The sequence below is a fragment of the Gambusia affinis genome, linkage group LG12 (assembly GCF_019740435.1).
Source record: "Gambusia affinis linkage group LG12, SWU_Gaff_1.0, whole genome shotgun sequence".
NCBI lineage: Eukaryota > Metazoa > Chordata > Actinopteri > Cyprinodontiformes > Poeciliidae > Gambusia > Gambusia affinis.
In genome coordinates this window covers 11,304,259-11,331,081 of record NC_057879.1, presented here as the reverse complement: position 1 = coordinate 11,331,081, position 26,823 = coordinate 11,304,259, and the positions used below count along the sequence as shown (strand labels likewise).

General features: G+C 38.8%; 1 protein-coding gene across 2 annotated transcripts in view; it reads right to left on the bottom strand.

Moving 5' to 3' along the window:
- The window catches only part of LOC122841544 (protein unc-13 homolog A-like), a 41,487-nt gene that overhangs the window by 2,434 nt on the left and 12,230 nt on the right, over positions 1-26,823 (bottom strand). The window contains exons 9-41 of one of the 2 annotated variants that reach the window (XM_044134929.1): positions 25,905-26,118; positions 22,838-23,914; positions 21,560-21,662; positions 19,373-19,416; positions 18,160-18,238; positions 17,041-17,046; positions 16,871-16,945; positions 16,539-16,758; positions 15,699-15,926; positions 15,087-15,228; positions 14,772-14,941; positions 14,487-14,602; positions 14,152-14,315; positions 13,873-14,026; positions 12,277-12,345; positions 11,988-12,077; positions 11,577-11,711; positions 11,315-11,442; positions 10,820-10,905; positions 9,716-9,842; positions 9,524-9,620; positions 8,006-8,149; positions 7,842-7,919; positions 7,291-7,368; positions 6,548-6,636; positions 6,293-6,436; positions 5,074-5,197; positions 4,618-4,674; positions 4,442-4,522; positions 1,803-1,950; positions 1,350-1,406; positions 433-519; positions 197-353 (exon numbers count right to left, since the gene is read on the bottom strand). In XM_044134929.1, coding sequence (XP_043990864.1) covers positions 197-353; positions 433-519; positions 1,350-1,406; positions 1,803-1,950; positions 4,442-4,522; positions 4,618-4,674; positions 5,074-5,197; positions 6,293-6,436; positions 6,548-6,636; positions 7,291-7,368; positions 7,842-7,919; positions 8,006-8,149; positions 9,524-9,620; positions 9,716-9,842; positions 10,820-10,905; positions 11,315-11,442; positions 11,577-11,711; positions 11,988-12,077; positions 12,277-12,345; positions 13,873-14,026; positions 14,152-14,315; positions 14,487-14,602; positions 14,772-14,941; positions 15,087-15,228; positions 15,699-15,926; positions 16,539-16,758; positions 16,871-16,945; positions 17,041-17,046; positions 18,160-18,238; positions 19,373-19,416; positions 21,560-21,662; positions 22,838-23,914; positions 25,905-26,118 — 4,768 coding nt within the window. Of the gene's footprint in view, positions 1-196; positions 354-432; positions 520-1,349; positions 1,407-1,802; positions 1,951-4,441; positions 4,523-4,617; positions 4,675-5,073; positions 5,198-6,292; positions 6,437-6,547; positions 6,637-7,290; positions 7,369-7,841; positions 7,920-8,005; positions 8,150-9,523; positions 9,621-9,715; positions 9,843-10,819; positions 10,906-11,314; positions 11,443-11,576; positions 11,712-11,987; positions 12,078-12,276; positions 12,346-13,872; positions 14,027-14,151; positions 14,316-14,486; positions 14,603-14,771; positions 14,942-15,086; positions 15,229-15,698; positions 15,927-16,538; positions 16,759-16,870; positions 16,946-17,040; positions 17,047-18,159; positions 18,239-19,372; positions 19,417-20,907; positions 20,955-21,559; positions 21,663-22,837; positions 23,915-25,904; positions 26,119-26,823 lie in introns of those variants that run through there. The other variant, XM_044134930.1, reaches the window with a different exon arrangement.

The window sequence follows — 26,823 nt, the reverse complement described above, 5'->3', positions numbered from 1 at the left end:
TACTAGTTATAAGTTAAATAATCTCCCAGTGTCAGTATCTTGCTGAAAGTTACGTGTAAGTTAGTTTTGTCTCATTTCAAGTTTCCTAAGATATTTCCACTGGAAAACCTACCAATAATACTTAGTTAGATTTTGTGTTTTTGTTTTTTTTCAGTGTCCAGCCAAAGCAAGATGATGCAAGCCAGTGGATACTCACTACTGGTAGCTCTCGTTGAACTTTGGTGACCAGCTGTTGTTCTTGGACTTGGTGGCAAATTTCCTCTTCTTGTCACTGAGGTGAGGCCCAATAATGTAGACTTCCACAAAAGGCCTGAAACCCTGTGCTTTCCATTTCAGGTCATTAGCAGCCACCACTGGAGGGAAAGATGAAGTGAGCAAAGAAGGAAAAGCACCAAGAAAGAACGACTCACATGACACGGCACAGCCTCTAACCTTTAATACTGATCTTGTGCTCTCCATTCGGCTGGGGTAAAATGTCCACGTTCATCACCACCTCACCGACCGCGTCCACTCCAGAGGCTGCAAAGGAACCGTCAGCAGTGAACAATATAGAACAATACAGAAGTGTGAGGGGGTTGCTCCACAAATACAGTTTTAAAACACAAGGTTCTGCATTTTGTCATGCAACGACCTAAAACTTTACTGCGTTTTGCTGAGATGTTCACAATAGACCAACACAGCGAAGTAACACATGGTTGTGAAGTAGAAGGAAATGATGGCTTTCCAGATTTTAACAAATAAAAATCTAAAAAGTGTGGCATGTTGTTGCATTCAGCCCTCGTTTTCGTAACCACCTTTTGCTGCAACTACAGTTGCACATCTTTTGTGGTATGTCTCAACCAGATTCGGACATCTACAATCTGAAGTTTTTTGTTTTTGTCCATTTCAAAAGAGTCCAACCTCAGTCAGATTAGCTGGAGAGTTTCTGTGAAGAACAATTTTCTGACACTTTCCTTTAAATATTACTACTCTTATTCTTCGAGGTGTCAGTTTAAGCGGACAACCACATATTACCTGCGAGATGCCCAACGCTTGTGTTGGTGTTTTATAACTTAAGCCTGATTAAAATTTTCCCCACAACTTTCATCTGTCTGTGCCTTGATTTTCATGATGCTGTTTGTTCACTAGTGTTCTCTAGAAAAACCTCTGAGGTCTCCACAGAACAACTGGATTTATGCTGAGATTAAGTTACAAACAGGTGGTACTATGAATACTTTTGCAAGGAAGTGTAAACATATATCTATTTACATTCCAAATACATGTATTTAGCTGCCAAAATGCTTCAACGGGATTGACCAGGTTGGCTGTTAGATCACAGAGTGTGAAAATAAGTTTGGATTATACACTACCTTTCTCTGGTGGAGTGTCTTCATTTGTAGTATACCTGATTCCTTTCCCTCCATGGACTGATGGAAGAAAGGAAGGAAAGATAAGATTACAAAGAGTAACAGTAGTAACAGTTCAGCAAACACACACACACACACACACGGTTGTTAATAAAGCAGATCACAAGAGTAAAGTTAGCTTATGGGTTCATAATCCAAACATGTCAGGAATCCTTACAGGATATTTAGAACTATTTATCAGTTGGGCAGAAATCAGTAAAGAACAAAGGCAGCAAGCAGGATTTTGCTCAATAAATTATTTTCCACGTCACTGTAAGCAATCCATTTTCACTCCTTACAGCAACAGAGCTCTGTGACAGCAGTTCAAAATGTCTCTAGAAGAAACTGATGAGTTATTCCCTGCCAAAATGTCCACGTGTGTGTCTGTGTGTGAGTTGTTGCTCCCTGAAGTCGTACCCTGAGCATGCTGGGAGAGGATAAACTTCCTGATGAGCTTGTCAGTGGCCTGCGTGTACAGGGACAATGCGTAGCGCAGAGACTGCAAATCGGGACTCTTCTCTAGGAACGTCTTCTTCAGGCCAACACCGCCCGCATGGAAATATTGCTGGTTAACAGATATGACAAACAATCACAGGTTACTGGACAGCACAAAATGAGATCCAAGACAATGTGAGCTGCAGAGTGAAGGAACGTGTGTTATAGTGTGCAGGACGGCTACGAACTGAGGAGTTCATTAAGGTCTCTCTGTAGGTGAGGACTAGATATAAATATAGTTATAGATTTTGTTTACAAGTGATCTAACATTTTTGTTATATCCAGACGTTGGAATAAAAAGTAACTGAAACTAAATTAACAGCATCCTAATACATTTTACATTATCGAATCGTGTGTGTTACGGTACCCTTCTGCAAAAAGCTACATTCTTTTGTGGAGGTATAGATGGGCTTTCCCGCTGGGAGACTGTCATGTTTGTGATGTGTTCAAGTGTCTTTCTTTTGCTCAGTTCGCGGCAAGGTGATGAGACGCAGAAGGAGGCCTTTTGCAGCAGCTGCTTCTTGACATCAGTTTGGCGTCTAAAAGCCGTTAGATGTAATTCTTTTTCCGCAGTCAGTAATATTGAATGTATTAATATTCAAATCGGCCGTGCTTCTCCGCTGCTGAGGAGTTGGGTGTGTTGCTGAGTTGAGACAGACAATGTCTGTGAAAAGACACAACCAGCAGGAGAGGAAAGCCCAGAGTCTCCTTTGCAAATGAGAAAGCTTCAACACACAGAGAGGGGTCTGTGTCGAGGGGATTTGCAGTGCAGAGGGGGGTGGGGTGGTGATATACTCGGCTCTAAAAATCAATGCTCAGCAAGTGTCACAGAGAAAATGACATTCTGGGGGACTCTTGTGTTTTGTGGAGAAAAATCTCCATCAAAGACGACAGAGATCTGACATGCAGCGAGATGCTGATGCTGCAGTTCCTGAGCACGCGGACAAACATGCAGGCGATACAACTCAAAAACTCAGAATGAGAGTCTTCTGTCCCAGGAGTCACTTCTATTTGGTTTGTTTCAATTGAGAAGACATAGTCATACTGAATTCTCACAAAAAAGGCTTTTTTAATAAACTGTTATAAGAGTTTTAGGACTCAGACTAATGTCATTGTTACATAAATCTGTTTTTTAAGTCATTAGCTTTGAAAATGTACACCCACCCAACAAGTTGAATTATTTTTATTGAGTTATTTTAATTCAAAATTCCTGCAGCTTATTAGTATTTGTTTCTTTCTCTCTTTTTTTAAATCTATTTATTTATTCATATTTATACATATTCTATTTTTTCCTGGAGGTCTCCTCGATGGAAATGGCAACACTGACATGCATTATTTGTAAAAGCGGTGGTTATTTTATCTTATTTACTTATATATAAATAGATTTTTTTATGTTACCTTGTTGTGAGTGGAGGCTGCTCGTCAATTTCTTACCTTAATATTATAAAGAAAGTTGTACAGCCTGTTTTATATCACAATGTAATGCGAGTCACATGATTATACAATTTGTTAAAAAAACTAATTTGAAAAAAATAAAAATCCCTACAGCTTAAATCCACATCTGTACGGTATCAGATGAAAATACTCAGGAAGGGGTCAGTCATATCATATTTTCCTGCATACAAAATTAAACTTGTGAATATGTTTAGATGTTTTCAACGGAGAAAGTTTGTGAATGCAATTTAAAAAACATGTTGAGAGAGCAAAAACGTGTATTGATATCTTCTAATCAATGTAACAAAGATGCACAAAGACCTCGGCTGGTGACCAAAATATGCATATTTTCAAGTGGAAACTCAAAAATTGTCTTTCTCCATTCAGTAAATACTTCCAGGTGTGGTAAACACAACAACACTACTGAGCATGGAAGTGATTACTATAGAAAGAAGACTCACTAAGTGTAAAGAAATTATCAACGCTGTAAGAAGTTATTTAAAAGGAAACTACATTTTGCTCCTTTGTCATTTTGTATTCAACTTTTTCAGAACAATAGCACCTGCCGATGATAGAACAATCAGTTCATAAAGAACTGGTTAAAAAGGAAGCTGATTCCAATCCCCCCTCAGCAGATAAAACTGACCAAACTGCAGCAAAGTTGACGTGTGTTTTTTACCTTCAGATGCTCCGCCGTGGAACATACTAGACTTGGAAATGCTGTCAGCATTTAGAAAATATTGCATTTGGAGTGAAGCTGTATATTCTCTATGCTAAGAATGCTAGAAGTGCTAATGGCTAATATCAAATTCTGAAAATTGTTTACAATTTAAATGCTACCATGTTTTTGTCCTAGTTTAACTAATGAAATAAAATTTTATGGCAACTGCTCTCACGCACACAGTGTGACTTTCCCTTGAATCTTGATATAAATAATAGATGACCTGTGATAGTAGAAGAGCTTGACAGAAATGTGTTAAAGTCAGGTTAATAGAGTCAGACAAGCGAAACTAGAACAGGTTAAAATCATGAGTGGGAGGTCATACATTTTTAAAATAAGAGAGTTAAAACTGCCCTTAATTGTCATTTTATGGTGGTGACCATGAAACACCAAACAGGTGTCCTACCTTAATAGTATCTAGTGCCAGCTCTATAACTGCACACTGTTTGGGAGTCAGAGCTTTGGCCTCCTCCCGGCCCATGTGTTCCTGCAAGACAAAAATTTACAAAAGAGTTAAAATATATATTAATGTAAAAAATCCACTGGTATTTCACTGGTTTTGCTGCCATCTGCATGAGTTACCTTGAGTTTGGAGAGCTGACCCAACTCCTTAGCAGCATTGAAGATCATCTGGGTTCCCTGAAAAGAGAGAAAGACAACAGTGAGAGAATAGATAAGAGTGGTTGCCAACGGTGACAGAAGTCACACGTGGTGGTAGAGGGTTCATGTTAAAGGCAGCATTCCTTCATGTGTTTAAAAGCTATTCACACATACTTATAATGACCTAAGATAAAGAAGAATAGAAGCAAAATGAGAAAATGACAGGCTAGATAGGTTACAGTACAATCATAGTTTAATTCACTAATGTATATATATTGATGCACTGAATTTAAGACGTGCAGAGCATCAGGCTGGAAAAGATGATGCAAGTGTTTTTGTGCATGTGTGTGTTTGTGGCGCTGTATTTGATACAAATACTATATTGTGAGGACCCACTATTCCCACAGAAATGTTGTTTTTGCTTAGTTTCTTACATACCGTCTGGTCTGTAAGTGTTGGAAGCACAATAGTTTTTTCCATTGTGTTCATCACAAGTTTCCACAGTTCCTTCAGCACTCTCTTCAGGACTGTCTTCTCACAGATCTTTGCAAACAGCGACAAGCTAAAACACAACAACACACGATCTGTCAACTCACTGGAGCAAAACACTTCAGAGATCTGTATTTCTATTTCTGTAGCATGTCTGAGGAAACAAGCCAGGAAAGTGTTTGGTGTATTAATAAAAGGAGAAAGCACTGATATGAAAACCCTTCCAACTGCTTCAAAAATAAAATCTTACATAAAGGAAGAGGTTACACAAAATGAGTGCTGGAAGATCTCTGTGCAGACAGTAGAAACAAGGCTGACAATCAACAATGAATGATTGAACTTTGTGGCCCAAGGCAACACTATATAAAAAAAACAGACATCACTCTGTTGTGAAAATCACTGCCTGAACTCAGCAACCCATCCCAGAAACAGTCAGCAAAGATTAATCTTCCTTCCAGAATGGCAAGTTTTAACTTAATGCTACAAAGTCAATAAATAAAAAATGTCCCGAAACATTGCAGTGATCCCTTCACCCTACTCTTACAAACTGATAAGCTAACATTTTAAATAATTTTGGAAAGCCATAAATGTTACATCCTCTGAGACATATCATCTTGTATATCAATGAAGACACAATTTGTAGCTAAAAAAGCAGATCGTATCATCTTTTTTGTGACATCTTGTATTTTTGTTGATGGGATTTTTTTTTTTTTTTTGCTCAAACTGCTTTGCTGTAATTCCACAGGGTTCTCTTCTTGGACCTTTCTTGTTTGCACTTTTTGTTCAGGACATAACAACAAGGTGCATACCCAAACCCTATAAATGTATGTGTGATATTTTTCTCAAAAGGGGGCCAAAACTGTTGGAACACACACTTATATGCTTTACATGTAAATGATATTATATGACAGGTGGTTCTTTTAGGACAGGAGTGTTCAATTATGGTACAGAGGCCACCTGCCGCCCTTTGAATTATTCTGTCTGGTCGCCGACCAGAAATCACAAATCCTATAAGTTTGGCTCACTAGCGCAAGCAGTTAATATAGTTAATTATTATAATAAATGTTTTTATTATCTTCTTTAAGATGAAAAATATTAGGTTGAACATAAAGCTTCTCCTGTAGCAGCCTCCTATTTGTTTAAAACAGTAACATCCAGTCTTGCTTACTTGCTATCCAGGAAGTCCATGATTGGTTGCAGGACGTTGTCAGCCTCCTGAACCACACTTCCATTTGCAGGGACTGTCTGACCTTTCACCTGGGCTAGGATGTCCCCCATCTGCCTCACATTATCTTCAATCTGGGGCTGGAAGCTATGACGCCACCCCAGAGAAAAAAAACAAAACATGAGCACACACTTTGAAGTTAGTAGGAGAAAAAAAGTTTGTGGCTAGTTTTATGTAGAAAGTAGCAGAAACACCCACCTGACAGCAAAGATACGGCTGAGGTCGTCCATGACGCTGTTAAGTTTGTTCTGGAGCTCCTTCAGGAAGTCACTTGCCTCCAGGTTGAGCTTCAGCAAAGACATAGACGTTCAATATGGATGTCACTTACAGGAAACCGCATACAGAGTGCCTAGCAGAAGTATTCAAATCTCTGAAACATTTTTGATTTTGTCACATTACAACCAGAAACTTCCGTGTATTTATTAGGGTTTTAGTATAATCGGCCAACATGTAGCAGTGGACAATTGTGTTGTGGAAGTAAAGGAATAGATGGGATTTCAAATAGTTCAGGGGTGTCCAAAGTGAGTCCTTGAGGGCCGAAATCCTTCTCTGGATCAAATGATGGCTCATTAGTGGATCTCTGCAGAACTTTGAGACTCTCAGTGGGTGGTAACCCACCCTATCTTGGACCTCTGGATTTATGCTAAGATTGACTGACACACAGGTAGAATATTTAATGATTATGTGACTTCTGGAGGCAATTGTTTAAACTGGATTTTATTTATTGGTACCCTACTAAAGGAGCAGATATTTATTTGTAAAGAAATTTAAAACCATGTATTACTATATATCAATTCATCAATAATGTGTTGGTCTAGCATATGAAATCCCTATAAAATTAAAGAAATTAAAAAGTGTTTTATGGTTATAATGTGGTTAAAATGTGGGAAAGTTCAAGACGATTGAACACTTTTGCAAGACACTGTAGATGGAAAACTTACATCTTTCCCTCCCATGGCTTCAAACATCTTCTCCAGCTGAACCCGAAGCTGCTGGATGTTATTGATTATGATACATGGCTGAAAGGAGGGAAAAAAGAAAATCATCACACAAAGAGCTAAACACACACACAGACATCTCTAACTTCACTTCCATAGTTTCTCTTTTCCATTTCCACATCTGCTCCTACACATGTGCTGAAATCAATCATATTGAGGTCCCTTTAACAGTCGTCTAAATGCTTCTTTTGCAAAACTACATAGTGTCTTGGGGCAGAAGAAGCTATGGTTTCTGTAATTACTGCTTCTCTTGGGGGGGGTTCTGGTCTCTGTGGGAGTGTAGTCTACTTTCCTCTCCAAGTGTATACTACTTTGAGCTAATTACACAGCAGCCCTAATTCACTCTAAGTCTCAGCACTTGAAGTGAAGAGTGGTTTAATGTACCTAAATAAATTAACACGACCACAAACATCTTAAAAATACAGTTACAATTACACAAACTTCCATCAGATGTCTATATATTTATGTCCTTTCTAAGTTTTGATATTACTTACCACTTTCTCTTTCTTGACATGATTTGGAAAGTCCTTCGCTATGATGTCCGCATAAGAAAGCAGGACATTGCCGATAGTCTAAGAGAAGGAAACCACATGAAGTCATGGTACATTAAAAACTGAGATAGAGACGTTCAGAAAGAGCAGATAGAGAAAAAAGTCACCTTGGCGAATCTCTTCATGTAGTTGCCGACAATCTGAGGGTCGGGACATTCCAACTTGCGAATGATTTCAAAGCTCTGATTGAGCTGGGAGAACACGTCCACAACCGAACAGGAGAACAAAGCGTGCTCCGACGTGACCTGGAACTGGAGATCAAGAGGCGCAGGTTGGTGGTGGACCAGAGGGAAACGTTAAAGGAGTTGCTTTGCGATGCGGATGTAATCAGCAATAACGTCTGAGTTTTCCCAACACTATAAGTGAGAGCTTTTATTCCCCACGAGGGCCTCCATCCAATGCAGGAACAATGAAACTACGTCCCGCTCAGCTGGCTGTGACTGGAATCAAAACACTTGTGGGTCGGATTCTCTGAAAGTGTTTGGAAACGGAGGGATGTTTGGGTAATCAAAGGGCTATGATCGGGAAAAGTACCCTCATTAGCAGCACAGCCATTAGCCCAGAGCTGAATAGCATTACGGTACGCGACTGAGCCCAGGGACCACCATCTCGCTGACACAGGAAAACAGAAGCTGCCTTGGGCAACAGTAATTGGACCCAAAGGATCTATGACATATGATATGGGAGACTCTTCAGCTGCTTCGTATCGATCTTCTTGCTGTGTGGGTACGTAGGTGTGAGACGGCAAGCGTGAGCTGTTGCATCGTACGTGTGTGTTTACACTAACTCGCACTGGAGCATCTGCTGTGTTCCACAGTGAAGTGTTTTCCACAAGCTTTTGCTATCTAGTCATCATCGATTGCATGGAGGCCTCCAATCTGCTGCTCACAGCTTGGAATGTGCAGAGTAGCAGAATTGAATTTGCATAAGAGAAAACCATGAATATTTTACTCACTTACTTTTAGGGGAGCTTATCTTGGAGATCACATCCAAGTTGCTGCCTCAGCAGAATTCAATTTAAATTACTTACATATTACTTTCCAATACTTGCCTCGGCTTGTAAATGTGAATTATAGGGTGTTTTCACCAGTAGACTGGGTTCAATTGGGGACCAAAATAGCAACAATTGTTACATTTTCAGCTGGTGCGGTTTGTTGTCACACAAGCCAAACCCTTTGAGAGACCTCTTCCAATCCACTGAGGGAAACAACACAGAAACCTCAGAAGAAGATGCTCAGCACAACTTCCTTCTTCAAAAAATATAATCGTAAATGGAGTTTACCAGTTGTAGGATTTCCCTTTAGTCATTTTAGATCACGAGGCACTTCTCTCTAGAATGAGGGTTTGTTCTGGTTGTATTTACCCACAATTCCCTATAGTTCCCTTCTTGTTTATGGAGCTGTCTAAGGTCCACTTGCATCCATATATTAAGTTTAATAGCACCAAAGCTCATCTTAATCGTCCAGAGACCTATGTTTTTAAGTGGACCAGAGTTTGGTTTTTTGGTCTGCATCAGAGTTTTCGATTCACACCTCCCCAAACAAACCGCACTTTCTATACAAACAATCTAGAGTTTGATTACCTAGAAATTTCATAGCATTCCGGTTTTAAGGTGAAACACTTACTCCATCTTTCTTGTCTCTCTCCAGTGCGCCATGGAGAAAATCTCTGGAAACTTCCTCGTTTTCGTCCAACCACATGACAACAAATGGCTCGAACCAGCTGCACAGCGAAGAGCAAACGCTTGCAAGATAAATCTTCCAGTCAGGGTGGTAAATAGGACAGAAGAGGTGTCTGGCAACATAGAAAACACTCACGCTGGATATTCGGGTACGTGCTTCTGGAAAGTGGGCAACTCCTTGCAGTACTCATTATAAAGCCACTTCACCTTGAAGTGCAAATTCATGTAGTCTGCACTTTTACACAGGCGGTTCTTCTCATGCTCTAAATATCACACAGGAGGACAGAATAAGGAGAAGCCCACACTTTCTTTGTTTCTTTTCACATAAACATTGTCTTGTAAAAGTATTTACACCCCAATGGCTTTTTTACACATTCTCCTGCTACAGTCAAACATCAATGTACTTTCTAGGGATTTTGTGCAATAAAGCAGTGTTTGAAATGTAAGAAAGATGTAAAATGTTATTCAAGATATTTATAGATAACATCTGAATAGGACTGCTGGAGATAGGCACCAGAACCCTTGCGACCCCAACAGGTACAGGCATGTATGATAATTGATGGATGAAATATGAATACTATCCTTAATTTGATCTACTCTGATACTCCTAAATAAAACCCATGACCACTAATTGCTTTCAAAATTCACCAAATCAATAAATATGTGACTCTGAAGGAGCTGCAGAGATCCACAACTCACATGGAAAAATCTGTTAATAGGACAATAATTTGTCTGGCCTTAATGGAAGCGAGTCAAGAAGAAACCCAAAAGCTGTTTCATTTCAAGTTTTTTACTTATTTAACCAGGTGAGTTATTAAGAACAAATTCCTATTTACAATAATAACCTGGTGAAAAGTGAAAGGAAGTCTGCCACAAGAAAATTTCAGTTTAAATGGGTAAATCTGAATTGTAACTCAAAAGATTTGCAGTTATCCTTGCAGCAAAAACTTACGCCGCATCTTTCAGATTTTTATTTGATGATTATAAGATTATAATGCATAAAAATGTTTTAATACTTTAATTTCACTTCCCAATTATGCACAATGTTCTCTTGGTTTATCACATAAAATCCCAACAAAATACATTGAAGATAGTGGTTGTTATATGACAAAACACAAAAAACTTCAAAGGCAAAGTAACTTGCAAACCACTGTATAATTAATAATTAATATATCTTTGTTTTTTTTATTTATTTAAGAAACAAAGAGATAAATACTATTCTATGATATTTACAACTTACCTTCCATGGCGTATTTCATATCTTGCGCAAACATGTTCCACATGACTTCAGCACTGATCTTACCCACATTGAGTTCTTGAGGAAACCTATAAGAGAAAATGAAGCAGCTGTGTCTACTTTAATCTTGAAATGCAGTAATGGTGCTGTGTTACTGCACAAGAGGCTCATTTATATCCATCAGCACTTTTTCTGCATATATCTAGAAACCACAGAACTCTAAAATCTCTTGAGGAATAAGGAAATAAACAAGCTGCAATTATCCTCATTGTTTCTCAAAACAAAGCCCATGGGGTCTTTTAAATTAATCATCATAAAATATATTAAATTAAATGTCTTTTTTTTTTTTTTTTTTTTTTTACTGGTTTCCTGTTTAAAAAGCTAAACTGCTTTCTAAATCAAGGCAGGTTCACTGTTGTGAACAGTTTCCAATAAAGCTGCTATCTAATAATACTTTTCATAGTACAACTACAATAGACGCAATGGCAACATACTCACTGATTAAGGCAAGGAGTGTATGAGTTCTTATCTTCCTCTATTATGGAAACAATCAGTGTGATGAGTTTTGACCAGAAGTCCAGATTTTTGATGTTGGGACCCTGTTCATCTGGAGGGACGGCTTTCGACTGCAGACAGAAAGATGGATGAGAAAGGCGACACATATGAGGAGTTTATACAGACAACGAGGGAAGAATATGGACAGAGATGTGTATGAGCGCTGACCGGGCAATATGGACCTGCTTCATATGTATAAACTCACCGTGTCTGTCTGATATTCCCTGTTGTACAGGTCGTGGCAGTTGTTGAAGATGTACTCATAGGTAGAGTTGAGACAGGCTTTTACACAGTCCTTCACCACCTGACTTGCCCTGGGGGGACTCTGCAACTCCTGGACCTGAACACAAACAAGAAGAACCATATGGTGGAGTCAAAACAGTGCCATAAAGTAGCTGTCAGACTCACAGCGCTTCAGCAGGAGGCTATCTCACAGTAGATTTAGCCAGAGGCAATTGACATGTAGAAATCCAGTTTCATGCTTGGTCAAGTTATACTGATTCAGAATATGTCTCCAGGCTAATTTCTAAAAATTATTCGATCTGCTCTGTTTAATTAGAAGCTAATATTTTGAAAAGGTGCAAAAATAGCAACTTTCAGATGTCTGTGTGCTCACCTTCATCCTGAAAAATGTGATGCTCGTCAGCAGGTCGACAGTAGACTTAAGGTCTTGTAGTCTTTCAGGACTGCTGGCGGGGAAGTTATTCTTGTAGCGTAGACAAACAGAAAGGCCATGAGAAACTGCAGCATCAGCATAAATATCCACACTGCTTTTATCACAGTCTAAATACACACATAAATGCCTAAAAATAGCACATGCAGACGCAGTCAGCGGGAGACAGATAATCAACTGCACTCGTGAGGCTGCTTAAAGGAGCGTGTGAATCAGAATCAGCAGTAAGTACCCGATACATGGACAGGTCGATCCTCAGGGAGTTGTGAAGCTGGTCCAGCAGTTTGACAAACCTTTCTTTCTGCAGAGAAAAACAGAGCGGCTGTTACTGTCTGAAAGCACAAAGCCAGGCCTGGGTTTATTAGGCCTCACATCGTTTCACTGCACATGAACACGCCAGTTTTGATTCTCGTAACTTTTCTGAGTGCTGCCCTTAAGCTGTTCTCACTTCTGCTGTTTTTATGTTCCTCTAAATTAATGTTTCAATTACCAACAAGATAACTGAGCGTTGACATTTGTAAATTGAGTCAGTCTGCATCACTGTGCATCTAAAAATATAATTTTTGCAATGAGTTATATCCGGTGTCTAATCTTTTTGACATTTTGGTCTCTTTTAATCTAAAGAATGTGGTTATAGAAACTGTACAAGAATCAAATTTTTCGTTAGTTTTTCATTCTAATGGTATGTTAGCCTAAGCCAATTCTGATTACCCGGTCTGACCATCATGACACCACCTACCAAACTTCCAGTGGAGCTGAATTCAGATTGAGAGAGAAAAGTTTCCCACCTGATCGACTTTTCTAATTTGCTTGTGGAAACTGTGTTCTTGTTTGAATAATACATTATGCTACAAGACCTTTGAAGGTTTTCTATTTCTTCAATGTCACGGGCAGGTGCTAAAGGTTACTGAGTACTTTTTTAGCTCTCCAAAGTGAAATCCCTCCCAAGCCGTCTGGTGACCCGGGTCAGAACAGTCAGCCTGCCGGTCTCAGACGGATCTCAGAGATGAAGGCAGGAACAGCATGAGCAGTCCCACAAACTTGTGTTAAGAACGAGATGATGAAATAGCACAAAGTATGGCTGCCTCTGTTTTCATGGTGTCGCTTTAGGGGTTGAAAGCTGACAGATTAAGGCAGGTTCTAAAGGTGGATTTCGCCACTTTTTACTCACTCAAAATAAACAAAAGGTTAAAAATTAGACTGTAAAACACTGTTCTTTAATCACTCATACATGTATTAATAAATATAGGCTCTTTAATCATTTTAGAAAAAAATAAAAATAAAAAATCCAGTTTCCTCATCAAGAATCTTCTGTTTTAGCTCTACTCTGTAGAATTAAAGTGTAATGTATCCTTTTTATTTTTGATGCAATTTGTCAGTTTTTTTGTTAATCTTTGGTAAATAGATTGGTAATTGATTATACTGATACACTTCTAGCTTTTTTAATCTTTAAATTAAGTGTTGATTACCAGATACTTAAAATACCAAAAAAAAAAAAAAAAAAAAATAGAATTCAGATAAATATACTGTAATTCCCTTGCTTCCTCTTATGCTATAAAGATTACTCAATGGAAAGGTCAATAGCTCATCTTTCTGATTGATTTTAACATTTTAGACTAAATTAGATTAGACAGACAGTTTATCACATTGGTTTATGAACCAAAATATAATTAAACATAGTTTAACCAAGTCAAAAACAGGACAGTACATGTAGTTGACCTTGTACAGCTCCAGAGGACTCACATTTACTTTTTTCTTCAAGAGTTTTTAAAAGCACCATCGTCCATTTATCACATATCTCCGATAGCAGTTTTTTTCTGGGACTTACGCCAAAGTTTGATGCAGCAAATCTGTCCGAGGCAGAAACATTGTTGGAGGATTGGGTGGTGTGGGCGTAGTAAGCATTGATGTTGGCGAGGAGGGTGCTCATCACAGCTGGCACTCCTGGGCACATGTACTTAGACGACAAGCAGGCAAAGTGGCTGTTGGGAGAAAGTTGTAATAAAGCCATTTAGTAATATTTTCTCTTCTTTCCCCACTTTTTATTCTTAGATATCCAGTAAACTAAACGTATGGCTCAGTGTATTAATAAGTTTTAGGTACTGACGTCATGGCCTGGTAGATAGACTCTACTCCATATCTCATGGCAAACTCATCCACGATCTCCTGTGCAGTTTCATCAAAGTACACCTTCCAGGCATCATCACCTTTGGCTTCTGGGATCTTTACTACACCTCCGTTTTGGTCCTCAGTGGTGTACTGGAATAAGTGCTGAACACAGGCAAATCAAAAAGATAATACACTTTAATGTCTTAAGATATTCTTTTTAACAATATTAGCAGCAACTGCTGTATTGGTAAAAAATGTCTTATTGTTGCATGCTTAATTTTTTTAGCTAAAACAATCGAGATGATAACAAAACTATTTCTCCGTCACACTGACCTCATGCAGACAGGTGTACTGGACATGGTAAGGAGCTACAGTTTCTTCTCCTTTGATTTCCACACTTATGTGCATCCGGATGGCCCCAGACACGGCAGACTTATCTGTTCTCTTATCTGTTACATAAATATGAGATACACACACTTCATTAGTAAGATGAAATCTCCTGGATCTACAACAGACAAGCTCTTCAGCTATATGTTTCTCTGGCTCTTATCTCCTGGTGACTCATAGTTCCTGTCATCCATTTCTAATCCTCTCTCAGCGTTATTGCGCAGAACTCACCCAGGTTGTACCAAACATCCATCTCCCCGCTCAGAGTGCGCACTTCGATGATGGTCTGACCCAGGAAGTCATCGCTCTCACGTTTGAACCTCTGTTTTACACGGGACTTGATGTCGTCGTCTTCGTCCCAGACGCGGACCTTGATCCGGTCGGAAGAGTTGTGGCACTCACTGGACGAGACCGGAGCAACACAAATATCAAAAATTGGGAATCTTAAATTCAAATGCTAGCAAAAATGAAACGTGATTAAACGATGCTTTTTAAAGTGAGCATAAAATGATGTCTAAATCTGTCATAGTTCGCTGCAGTACTCACAAGTGAAAGCTCTCTTCCCAGACCGGGTTCAGGTTGCCATAAATGGTTTTGGTCCTTTTCTTTGTCTTTCCAACTTGGACAGTTACATAAGGATCACTAGAACCTGTTTTGTCCTTAGCCTGAAGACCTTGGGCACAAGCCACTAAAGAAAGAGACCATAAAGACACAGCTAAACACACTGACAGTATAGGATATGTCTTACTATAAAAGAACAATCAAGTGATATTTTGCTATATTATTTTAGTGGATTTTCACATCTGCACTAAGGCAATAACACATCTGAAGCCAACATAAAGTACTGCACGTTTGTCAAGTGGAAACATAACATTGAATTTTTTCCGCAGATAAAAATCTGACAAGTGTGCCATGCATGCAGGTTCAGTTATCTACATTTTGATGCCCCAAAATTAAATGCACAAAGTAGTAGTAGTAATATTAGTAGTTTCTATATCCTAAATAGTTGTTAAGTAGGTGACAGCAGTTAACATGGCTAGGTGAAAGTTTGGACGTAAATTCAATTGAAACGTTGTGCTAAGACTTAAAACCTGGACCACCTGTTCAGATAGATGCAGGTTTCTGTGACCTTCTTTACCAAATACGTCTAAAACAAACCTGTAATGCTAATCTTTGCCGACCACTTGGAGGTGCCGTCGAGCACGCTCTGTTTGATCTGTTTCATGTGCGTGCTGTGCGTCGTCTTGTCCAATCCAAACACTTCTTGGATTAGCTCAAAGATCTCTGGTTTATTCCTCTCTCTGATCTTCATGCGGTCCTTCAACACCATTATGATGTTCTGCGTCCGATCCTCTGCGCCGTGCTTGGAGCTCTTTTCTGCAGCTCCTGATGTGGCAAAAGCGTTGCAATGCAGGAGGACAAGTTGCAATTGTGAATTTTTCTTGCACAGAACCTCATTCAATATTTCCAGGCAATAACTCTCTTTAAAGCTCCATGCTTTAAATAGCAACAGATTAAATTTCAATGTCTTTGGCAGCTTTTGGCTGCTTCCAAAACCAAAACCCTCTAATTATCCCACTTAACCACCAGATCTGATTATTGAGTGGCTGTAAATAGTGGCACAATTTGGGCAACATGTTCTAAAACAAGCCCTTTGGAACCAGGGGAAATTCATTAAGCATATCATAAAAGACGGTAAAATCAAGACAGCAGCTTAAAAGTCTCTCATTGTGGAGCAAAATTAGAAAAAAATAGTTTGTATGATAAGTCTGTGGGGAGACGAGAGAGGAGAAAGGAGGCCGGGTTGTGACAGCACATTACTCAGCAGATAAATTGGAAAGGAAGAGGGAGGAGAATGTGAGAGTGGATAGAGGACAAGAATAATGGGATGTCAATCTGGCACCAGGAAGCAGAGTTTGTGTGGAGGATCAGGTGGATGCTCATAATTAAAGATGCGCACGCTTGTGTGCTTATGTGCAAATATCTGTGTGATCTTACTCTGCAGACAGTCGGCATTAAGCAGATCCTGGCACTTTTCGTGGCATTTAACGCCGCACTCAGAGCAGCGCATGCCCTGCCGTGCGATGCCCCACAGCAGCCCCTCGCATTCGTAGCAGTACGTGGGGGTGGTGGCAGTCCACACTTCAAAGTTATGTGGAGTGGTGGAGGAGATGGGGTAAATTAAAGCCTGCAGGGTCTTTTTATACACGTGGCTCTTCTGCAGGCACAATGATGGGGGTGGAGGGGAAGACAAGTTTTATTCCTGCAGTGATAATTTTCTGGAAAATCTTGAGAACTGTGACAAACAGCAGTGAGGAGAGAAAACCCACCAGCTCCTCATTGCCAAGAGTGGTTGAAGCCATGGCTGAGGTGATTCCAGCTTTGCGAGAGTTCTGCACCAGAGACTGGAAGCACGAGAACAACAAAATAACACACACTCACATCTGAATATCTACAACAGTTGTGGTTTTCTAGATGATATTAAATGATAAATACTCACCATAGCCTAATGAGCCCATGCCATAATCAAACACAGACAGAAAAACAAAAGGAGATAACTGTTTTAAATTTTTCTTTTCAATGGCAGGTGTTAGTAGCATAGTTTCAATATCATAACATCCACAAAACTCTCCTTTGTATTTAAAATACCAGCATACCATCTAAATTCTGTATATATTTACTTGTAAAAAGTCCCAGAGTTTCAAATATCATAAAGCAAGAGACACCTCAAAACAAACAGCACACTGACAATCTGAGAGTAATAAGGGCCAGACTTAAGAAAAAAAAATCAACAAACCCGTTACTAAGGTTACTGAACATTATATGAAGTATCATAAAATCTATTTTTAAAATATTTACTTTTACCCCATAACTATTCTAAACAGGTCAAAGTCAACACATTCAAGTTCACACCTTTCCTCTACATAAGAGTGACTTATTAGGCTACTAAATCAAGAAAAACAGACACTTGACACGTAAGTTTCTGGCTATTAAGAAAAATATTGCACGTGCTGCAAACTTCTCATCACTTTTAAAACACGATTGCAACACTAAGGCAGGGTGTAGCAGCATCGTGGTGTGAGGATGGATTATCCTTTAACAGATTCTTGTGAAAAGACACGATATCAATACATAACTAAATGTGAATAAATCTTTGATTAAAACCTGTTTCAGCTCTGCGGAAGATTAGGACACAGAGAAAGGTGCAACTTTAGTACAACAACTTGGAGCAAAATGCCAAAGAAGCAACCCCATGAGCTGATGAGTTTGTGAGGAGGATCTGTGGAGATTAATAGTAGAGCTTGGGTGTGTTTGCCTTTTTTCTTTTTTCTTTTTTCATTTAAAGTGTTTTTTTTTGTGTTGTTGTTGTTTTTTTTTTTTTTTTTTTTTACAATTTTAAAGTCTCAGAAATGGTTGATTTTCTTTGTTTATAAACATGTCAATTTTAACCCCAGATGGAGAGACAAGAAATAAGAGAAATTTGATATTTTTGAAATTGTGTTGATATACAATCTTTAAATACTAAAAAAAATAAGATTACCATCTGCTTCAAGATTTTAAACAATACAAGTGTGGCGTATGTAGTGCTTTGTGTGTTTGCTTTCATGTCGTTTCTCACCAGATCTCTGACGAGAGGAATTGCTTTTCTCTTGCGAAGGTCAGGCATGCTGTCAATACTATAGAGCGCACCTCCCATTCTGTAAAAACACAATGTCACATCAATGTATATCTATTAACATGGTAATAGTTCTTTCTAGCTGGTGAAAAACAACAAAAATGTAGCCATGAAATAGTGTTTGAGCCTGAGAAGCTAATGTATCTATTTTTAATCACTGCTTCTAATGCTATGTAACATGAGGACTTCTCAAGGACTTAACTGGAAAATTTAATTACCCCAGCCTCCTCCTCTCAAATACTAATCACAGCTCTCCACACTCCCTTATATGATTGCTTTTTTTTTTTATTCTTTTGGCTTAGTCGTTAATTCTTCACAAGGCATCTGCAGTTTTCACAACTAGATCCGCCCTAAGTGTAAATAGCCCTGCAGATAGAAATGGAGTAGCTTTGCGATATATAAAAGATTCCTACAAAGTTTCCATTTCAAAATTCCCTACATTTTGCATTTTTTAATAATCTTTTGAACATTTGAATATGATACATTTTTCCTGAACTGATTGTACAGAGTTTGGGATTTATTGTCTGAAACAATCCAACACTGAAGCTGGCTTTAAATTTCACAGTGTGGTAAAGGAGTATTTTGCTGATTTTTTTGTAATCTGTACTAAATTAGATTTGGAAATTACCCATAAATTATGAAATTATGTTCAAAGAAATTACCTTTTTGGAAATTTGGACAGGACTTTCATTTTTGCAAACATTTCAATAACAGTAGTTTGAATACTAAATTAGACCCAACAAAACAAGTATAGTTTCACTGGTTTAAATGTTTATTTAGAATTGTCTGAAGACCAAAAAACCCAGTTACAGAAATGTCCTGTGTATGTTTGAATGTTATTTTATAATCTGTAATGAAAATAGTAAAATACTGGTGCTTAAAATGTTGAACCTGAAGTTGGATGTGAAATATTAAAGAAAAAAGATGCAATTTAAAAAGAAATCTACATCTAAAAAAATAGACAAAATTTTACCAATTAAATCTTTTTCATTAATTATAGAAACATAAAAGATTATATATTTTGGAAACTGACTAATTTCTGTACTCATTTTGTTCTACAGAAAAAATGATCAAACTTAATATTAGTCAAGATTGTATATGAATTCTGTGTGTACAATATTTATCATGACAGAGAAAATAATTAGGAAGTACTGACCCTCCTTTACCAAACCACAGCGAGCTGGAGGTCTCTCCTCGAGCCTATGTGAAAACAGAGCAACAAGAATAATGTCAAACACAGAAAAACTTTGTTTTCAAGTTTGTTCCTGCAGTTTATTTTTTTTATCCCTTATCCTGTATGAATCCAATAGCAAAGCTTTTTCTCAGGATCTTACAAACTTGCTTCCTATGATACTGTTAAAAAGAAAAAAAAAAAACAGGGCTGAGCCAGAAATGTTGCAGTTTTGGTCTTGCAGTCGCTTTTGACACAGTTGACTTAATTGACTGTCTCCATGACATGGTTATTATATCCTGTCAGGTTCCAAATGGGTTTCATTCATACCTTCCAGGCAAAAGACGAAGACAACAAGATCAAGTCTAGAAGTTTTCTCAGGGTTTAGCTCTGGGAAGTAATCTTTTCATCATCTAATACAGTTTGACTTGCAAAGAAATAATAATGTTTTTAATATCTGTCATGCTGACGATAAGCAGCTTTACTGCTCCTTTAATTGAAGTCCACTAAATACGACGTCTTTCCTTCATTTTTGATGGATGCCCTAACCAGAATCAAGCTGTTTGCAATGTGTAAGAATCAGTAAGTAAGTCATTTTACTCATAAATCACTTTCACAATTGGAATCACAAACTACTTTACAGTAAAAAAAAATTAAAAAACAAAGCATCAGATTGACTTAATACACACAAATGACTAAAACTAGTAAGTCACATGGTCCCTGTTTTCATGTTAGTGTTTGTCTTTTTTTAAACACTTACTATAAATACTGTTGAATTTAAAGAGACGGGAAGCCTTGTTATTTCCCCTAAATACTGCCAGCTGCAATCAAGAAATGAATTGACAAACTGGGCATAACTATGAAAACCTTGGTTGTTTTGACTCATCCATTGAGTCTTGGCTCCTTCAACCGAGAAACATTTGTAAGCTTTGAAGTCTCGTTTCAAGACTGGAAGAGGATATTACATTTTACACATTTAACTGTTTACACTTTCTTGCATTTAAATAAGAATGAGGTTGATAGGTTTTTAACTTCCACAAAGTAGAGACAGAACAATATACCCACTATAGTCTTTTTGCAGTGGCTTTCAAAGTTCCTTTTACAATTTTAGCCTTCACTTTTTAAGACTTTGATGATTCTGCAAAGGCAGAATAATCTCAGAAGTTAATTGAATATTTTATAGTGGATTATATCATATATGGCTTCTAGAGACCCACTTTTATGTTTTCTTTTCTAAATATTTTGTGCTTTTACCTGTAAGACATGTTGCATAAATAAACTTTAATTACTTACTCATGCTACCCAAACATCAAAGCAATAAAGATGCTATTTCTAATCTATATTTCTAATCTTTAATTCTTATAAAAGTGCAGCCTATCAGGATAATGTGGGACAGCTCTTGCAAAATACAATAGAAGGGATCAAATTGCTGTGAAGATGAATAAACAAAATGAAAGTGTCTGTAATGTCAGACAGGACTTAGGACTTCACCGATTCGCAAACATCCAGGCTGCACCTACCTGTCAGCATGCTCCAATGATGGCCGAGTAAAGTGCATGTGAGTATCGCTATGGCAATGACATGAAACTGGAAAGAAAACAAAGTGGGTCGGCACAAATAAACAAAAAAAATAAAGACAAGGAAAAGGAAGCCAAATGTACATAAAACGCAAAGAAACAAACATCAACAAAACATTGAAGCAAGTGATTAATTCTTTGCACAACTGAATTCAAAATGTAATGATTAAACAAAATATGCAAGTGAAAACCAAGCAAGCAAAAACTCAAAAGTGCTCAACTAGATCAAGCCGTGTGGAGCTTCACCCAAGCTAAAATAAAAGCTTGCCTTTTGACAAGTATTAATATTTTAAGAAAGCTTAAAGGTATTAAATATAGAAGACATATGGCATCATGTCTGTTGGCTGGTGAACTGCAAAACTCAGGATCAAAATAGACTTCAGGAAGTCGCCGTACATATCTAACCTGACATCAATATTGCACAGTGCATAAATATTTCAAAGACTTGGTAGAAACTTGTAGAGTCTCCTGAACTGGTGCATACTTAAATTATTGTCTGGAAATTAATCAAACCAACAGAACTGGGTACAGAGTCACTAAATTGGAAAGAAAGGTGGTGAAAATACGGGAGCAGGAAGCTGATCAGTGAGTTTACCTCTCGTAGCTGGTCTAAAACCTTGTTATAGAGCCTGAGCCAGTTCTCTTTGGCTCTGACGGCTGGATCCACTGGCTCCTTCGGCTCTTCTGGTACTGGAGGACTAAAGGAAGGATATTTTATATTTAACAATAAGAAAAGCAGTAGTGCACCGTAGCGTGGTGCTCGAGCTGCAGTAAGACAAAAGAGCCATGAAAAGGGAGCGTGAAGGATAGTGAAATATACTCTTTGCCAAGGATATGTTTCAGAGCCAATGTAGGAAAAGGGCTCCATCTTTTGCTTTTTGCATGAGTTTTGCCATAATTGGTACTCACAATACTGCTGGGTTGCTGATGTACAATCTGGATCAGATTGAGTTTTCTCAAACAGCAAGATGGTGATAAAGGCTGTTCATCAAAATTGATCTTCTAATCAGCCAGTAAGAACTTCTGAGCTCTAAATGCAACAAACTTCTCTACCAACGAACAATTTTATCCTAACAAAACTCAATCAGTGTATATGTAACACATCTGAAATTACATTCCACTTGTAGACTGTAGTAATGGTAATGTTAAATATTTAATGCATTAATTTTTGAATACAATTGATATAAAGAGGATATTAGTTGAGCAGTGATCACTGATTGCTGAAAGGCTCCTAAAATCTTATTTTATTTATAGTCCCAGTCAATCTTGGATTTACTCTGAAAATGGCTTTTAATTTAGTTCAGTTGAAAAATATGAAGAGGTGGGAATTTATTGTATCATTTATCATTTACCGTCATAAATTTTTTATTTCATAAAAGTTTTGATTTATTGTTGTCACAATAAAGTCCCATTAATGCTTTTTAAACCCTCCCAAACTGTCTGAATCATCAGGATTATTAGTTGTACCAGTTTCTCCACTGTTTGTACCATGAGAGCACTGATAAATAATAATAATTTTAAAAATATAATTAACTCCATTTCTGTGTGTAGCTTAGTCATAAAAATTTCACTTTTATGTGATTAGTATCCAAAAGAAGCATATAACAAATGGTGTGTTTTCCAAGAGCAGAATCTGTTTGTGGGGCTACAATTGCTGTGTTATGCAGTCAGAGCCATACAGTTACCAAAACAAGAAGTAATAAATAGTTTTTATTGTCACTTTTATTGGCGTGAAAATAGTACCACAAAATATTGTGATAAAACTTTAAGTCCATATCGCCCACCCTTATTAAACGGACACAAATCTAGTCACTGCTGTCATTTGTTAATGATTCAGTTCATCAGTTTAATTTCCATTCCCAACGTTTCTTACCTTTCAGGTGGTACCTCCTTTTGCTCTTCAAGTGTCAGCGGTCTGCTCTCTTCATACTGCTCCTCTTTCTGCTCTGCAGGAAGCTTCTCCTCCTCTTGAGCAGGGGGCGTACTGACCTCCTTCTCCTCCATCATCTCGTTTTCTAACCACTCTTCCTCAATCGGAGGCGCCACATCCTCAAGACTGGCTGGCTGTGTGGTAGCGGGATCACTGGCGTGTGATTGTGGCACAGCGGAGGGCGGGGGCTGCTGGGATGGAGGACCTGTGGCAGTGGAGGGCGGCTGGGATGCCGAATTACCCAGGGTGGCCGGGTGTGAAGGAGGGACGGAGTTAGCTGCAGCGGACTGGTGCTGCTGAGGAACGGCTGACGCTGGTGGGTGAGCCTGTGGAGGCTGGGCAGCGGGAACTGATGACAGGAACGAAGAAGCCAGGCCTGTGACTGCAGCAGTTAGAGGTTTGGCCATTGAGAAGAAGGACGTGGCAGATGGGGCTGCCTGAGGTTGAGGTTGTGTCTGGGGTTGTTTGGGGGGCTGGGCTGCTTGTTGGCCAGTAGGGGCCTGTGCTGTGGGAGGCTGAGCCTGATTGGACGTTTGGTTGGGGGTTTTACCTGGAGGCTGTTGGTGTAGAGACGACTGTTTCTCCAGAGGAGGCCTGGAGTTGGGTACGTCAAGCATCGGCGGTGCGGTTGACGTTGGAGTGGGAGTGAACGGCGGCTCAAGGTCCTCACTGAGGGTCCCGTCCAGGTTGTACAAGTCCTCATCATCATACATCATCTCCTCATCCTCATATAGTCCTTCCTCCTCCCTCTCATACAGTTCTCCGTCATCTCCCTCGTATAGCGCGACCTCCTCTCCTCCATCTTTGCTGTAGCCGCCCTCATCACTATACGCCCCCTGGGTCTCATCAGGGTCCCAGTCTGGGGAGCCTTTGCTGTAGCTGACAGAGGAGTGGCAAGAGTGGTATGAGTCATTCTCGTCGTACGGGTCCCTCTCTCCATACTCTCCTCCATAGTCTTCTTCACTCAGCTGGCTGCTGCACCGGCTGAGCTCTGCAGAAGACGCATAGCTTCCGGTGGGGCTGGAAAGAAAAACAGACGACAGCAAGAAAAAGTTAGAATGCAGTAATATGTAGTAAACAGTCAGCCTCTTTGTGAGCTGTAACGTCAGAAATGATTATTGAGTGCTGTATTGACGCACTGTGGCCGGTACGCTGTGCTCCCCACTAAACACCTTTTATGCACATCTCAGAGAAGTAGAGAGAACTGCTGATGGCTAATCAATGAAAACACAGGAAGTACAAGGGTACCAGACAAGCAGCAAGAAACAAAGCAGAGCAGAAATATGCATCTGGACAGCTGACAAAGAAAAAAAGGAGGAAATATCAAGAAATGAAACAACAACAACAAAAAACTAGCTTTGTACGTCTTGATGAATGGGGGTAATTAAAAAAGCTGAGCACAGGCTCCTTGAGAGAAAGGAAGATGATAGAGAAGATAAGAAGACAGCAGTGGGCACAAAACAGAAGGAAGAAAGATAGAGAGGGAAGGTGCGCACAGAGCTGAGTGGATGAGATGGAGAGGAGGAAGTGTGGGGAGAGAGGGGGGATGCCCCTGTCCAATACACTCACACAAGCAGCTAATCTTATGTGCTGTATTGACCGTTAGACTGCCAGCTGAATTATTCATGGAGCGAGAGTTGGATGCATATTTTCATTCCCTGTCTGAGAGAAAAACCCATCAATAAACGCTGAGAAATCACACAGCTCCAAAAATAACTAAGAAGAAAACAGAAACCGGTCTGGGTGGGCTAAAGAAAAGTTGACCAGTGAACAGACAACATCGTAAGATTTTATGTTATAAATCCATTGAATTTGTTAATTGGAACCAGGCTCAGTTGTGTCACCTGGTCACACAGGTGGAAACTTTAAAGCAAATTTTTGACTGAACTCCATTCAGCTGTTTTTGTAATGTTAAAAATGGCTTTTTGTGTATCTGTCAAAAAACTGAACCAAGGCGCGTGCCGTGGTGGCGTAGGGGATAGCACGACCCATGTTTGGAGGCCTTGAGTCCTCGACGCGGCTGTCAGGGGTTCGATTCCCGGACCTGATGATATTTGCTGTCTTTCACCCTTTCCTGTCAGCCTACTTTCATATAAGGGACACTAGAGCCCACAAAAGACCCCCTGGAGGGGTAAAAAAACTGATGATATTTTAAAAAATGATATTTTAATTTAAATTTCTTCTAGAGACATTGAGGTCATGGTTATAGAAGTATATTGAGCAAAATACACTTTAACGTCACCAAAAATGTACTTTTCCATTGCTTTCAAACTAATATAGAAATAAAACTTTCTGACATAAAAAGACCCTTATTGATAAAAAAAAAAATCTCTCCACCTAGAATACCTATTGCAAAATCTGAATCTATTTGCTAAATAAGAAATTAAGTGTCCAACAATACAAATTCATTAATGTAAAATTTGTGAACATTATTGAGTTTGTAAATAATATCTACAAAATTTCCCTTTTTTGGACTGATTGGCATTTTAACCACTCATTTTAAGGAACAACGCTCTGGTTCAACCTCAATTTTAAGCTGACAGAAGCCCATAATAAAGCAGTCAAATATTATTTTTTTATTATTTTTGAATGCGTTTTCAGTCATTGAGTAGAAAAAACACTAATGTACATTTGCCTAAATCTTAAGGCAAAGGAATCATGTTGCAAATCAATGAGAAAAATCTAAAGTGTTTCTATAGCTGTTTTTTTGTTTTCCTTACTTTTCCAGATATATCAAGACTACATGGAAACCATGGCTAGTGGTCATTCAGAAAGAACTGGGTGAAATATAACAATTATTGAATTTATTTTTTAAAAGTTAAGCATTTAGCCAAATATTAAATAAGGAATTACGGGAGTCTCCTCACTGACTGCAGCTTAGATCTGAATGTTTTTTCAAATTATTAACTAAACTTTTAGCCATTTTGGGAACTGAAAAGATTTCCTTTCTCTCCGGCAAAGATAAATATTAGAATCAAAGTACATATGACTAAATAAGAAAGGTGGAAACCTGATTGTCCTTTGATGGTGGTAGTCTAGATCTTGGTTGTTCCCAGAGCGTGGATACGACAAACTTCTGGAGCTGCGATGCTGGTGGCTGATGGGATACTGGTGGACAGAGGCATTGGGTTGGGACGTGCTGTAGTACGGAGGTGGAATGCTGTTACTGGTTTCACTGCGATAGTCGCTGTCCCTGTCGTCAACAGCGCTGTCTGGGTCTTCATCTACTCAAACGCACAGAAATAAAAGACAGAGAGAAGTGGTTATAACAGTGAAGATGAAAAGGGGTTTAATCGCAATCAAACCATTCTGTCCAAATCTGTCTGGTTGTCATACTTTCACAATTGAACCCTCTGCATATTATTCATGAAAGATTTCAGACTTTTCAAGACTCACCTTTCCAGAGTTCTCAGTCCTTTGCAATCATTTTAAAATAATAAATGTTCACAATGTATTTATGGCAGAGTTCTACAGTGGACATGCCTCAAATCAAATGTCAAAGAAAGAAAATGATAGAATAAGGAAGGAAGAGAGAAATGAATGGACAGACGGCAACTGGCAACATAGCAAACATTCACACGTAAAAGACATGATGAACATAAAGTTGATGTGCTTGCTAAAGAGATGCTTTATTTTTCTGTGGTGTTTATAGATCAACAATTACCCTCCCAGAGGAAAGTGCTAATACAATTCCACAGAGTGAAGCAGTCAAAAGCCAAACTGGTGATCTATTAATCATTTATGATAATCTATCCTCATCTTTGGCACTCTGAAAGCCAAATGACGTCTGCAACTGTTGCACTGCTGACTCCTTAAAAGGCATCAGACTAAGTTTTAGATATCATCCCTGGTCCTGCATGTCTCATTCTCTCTTTCTCCTTCTCTATGTGTGAGAAACTTAATCTGCTCAACGTCTATCATTACCCCCT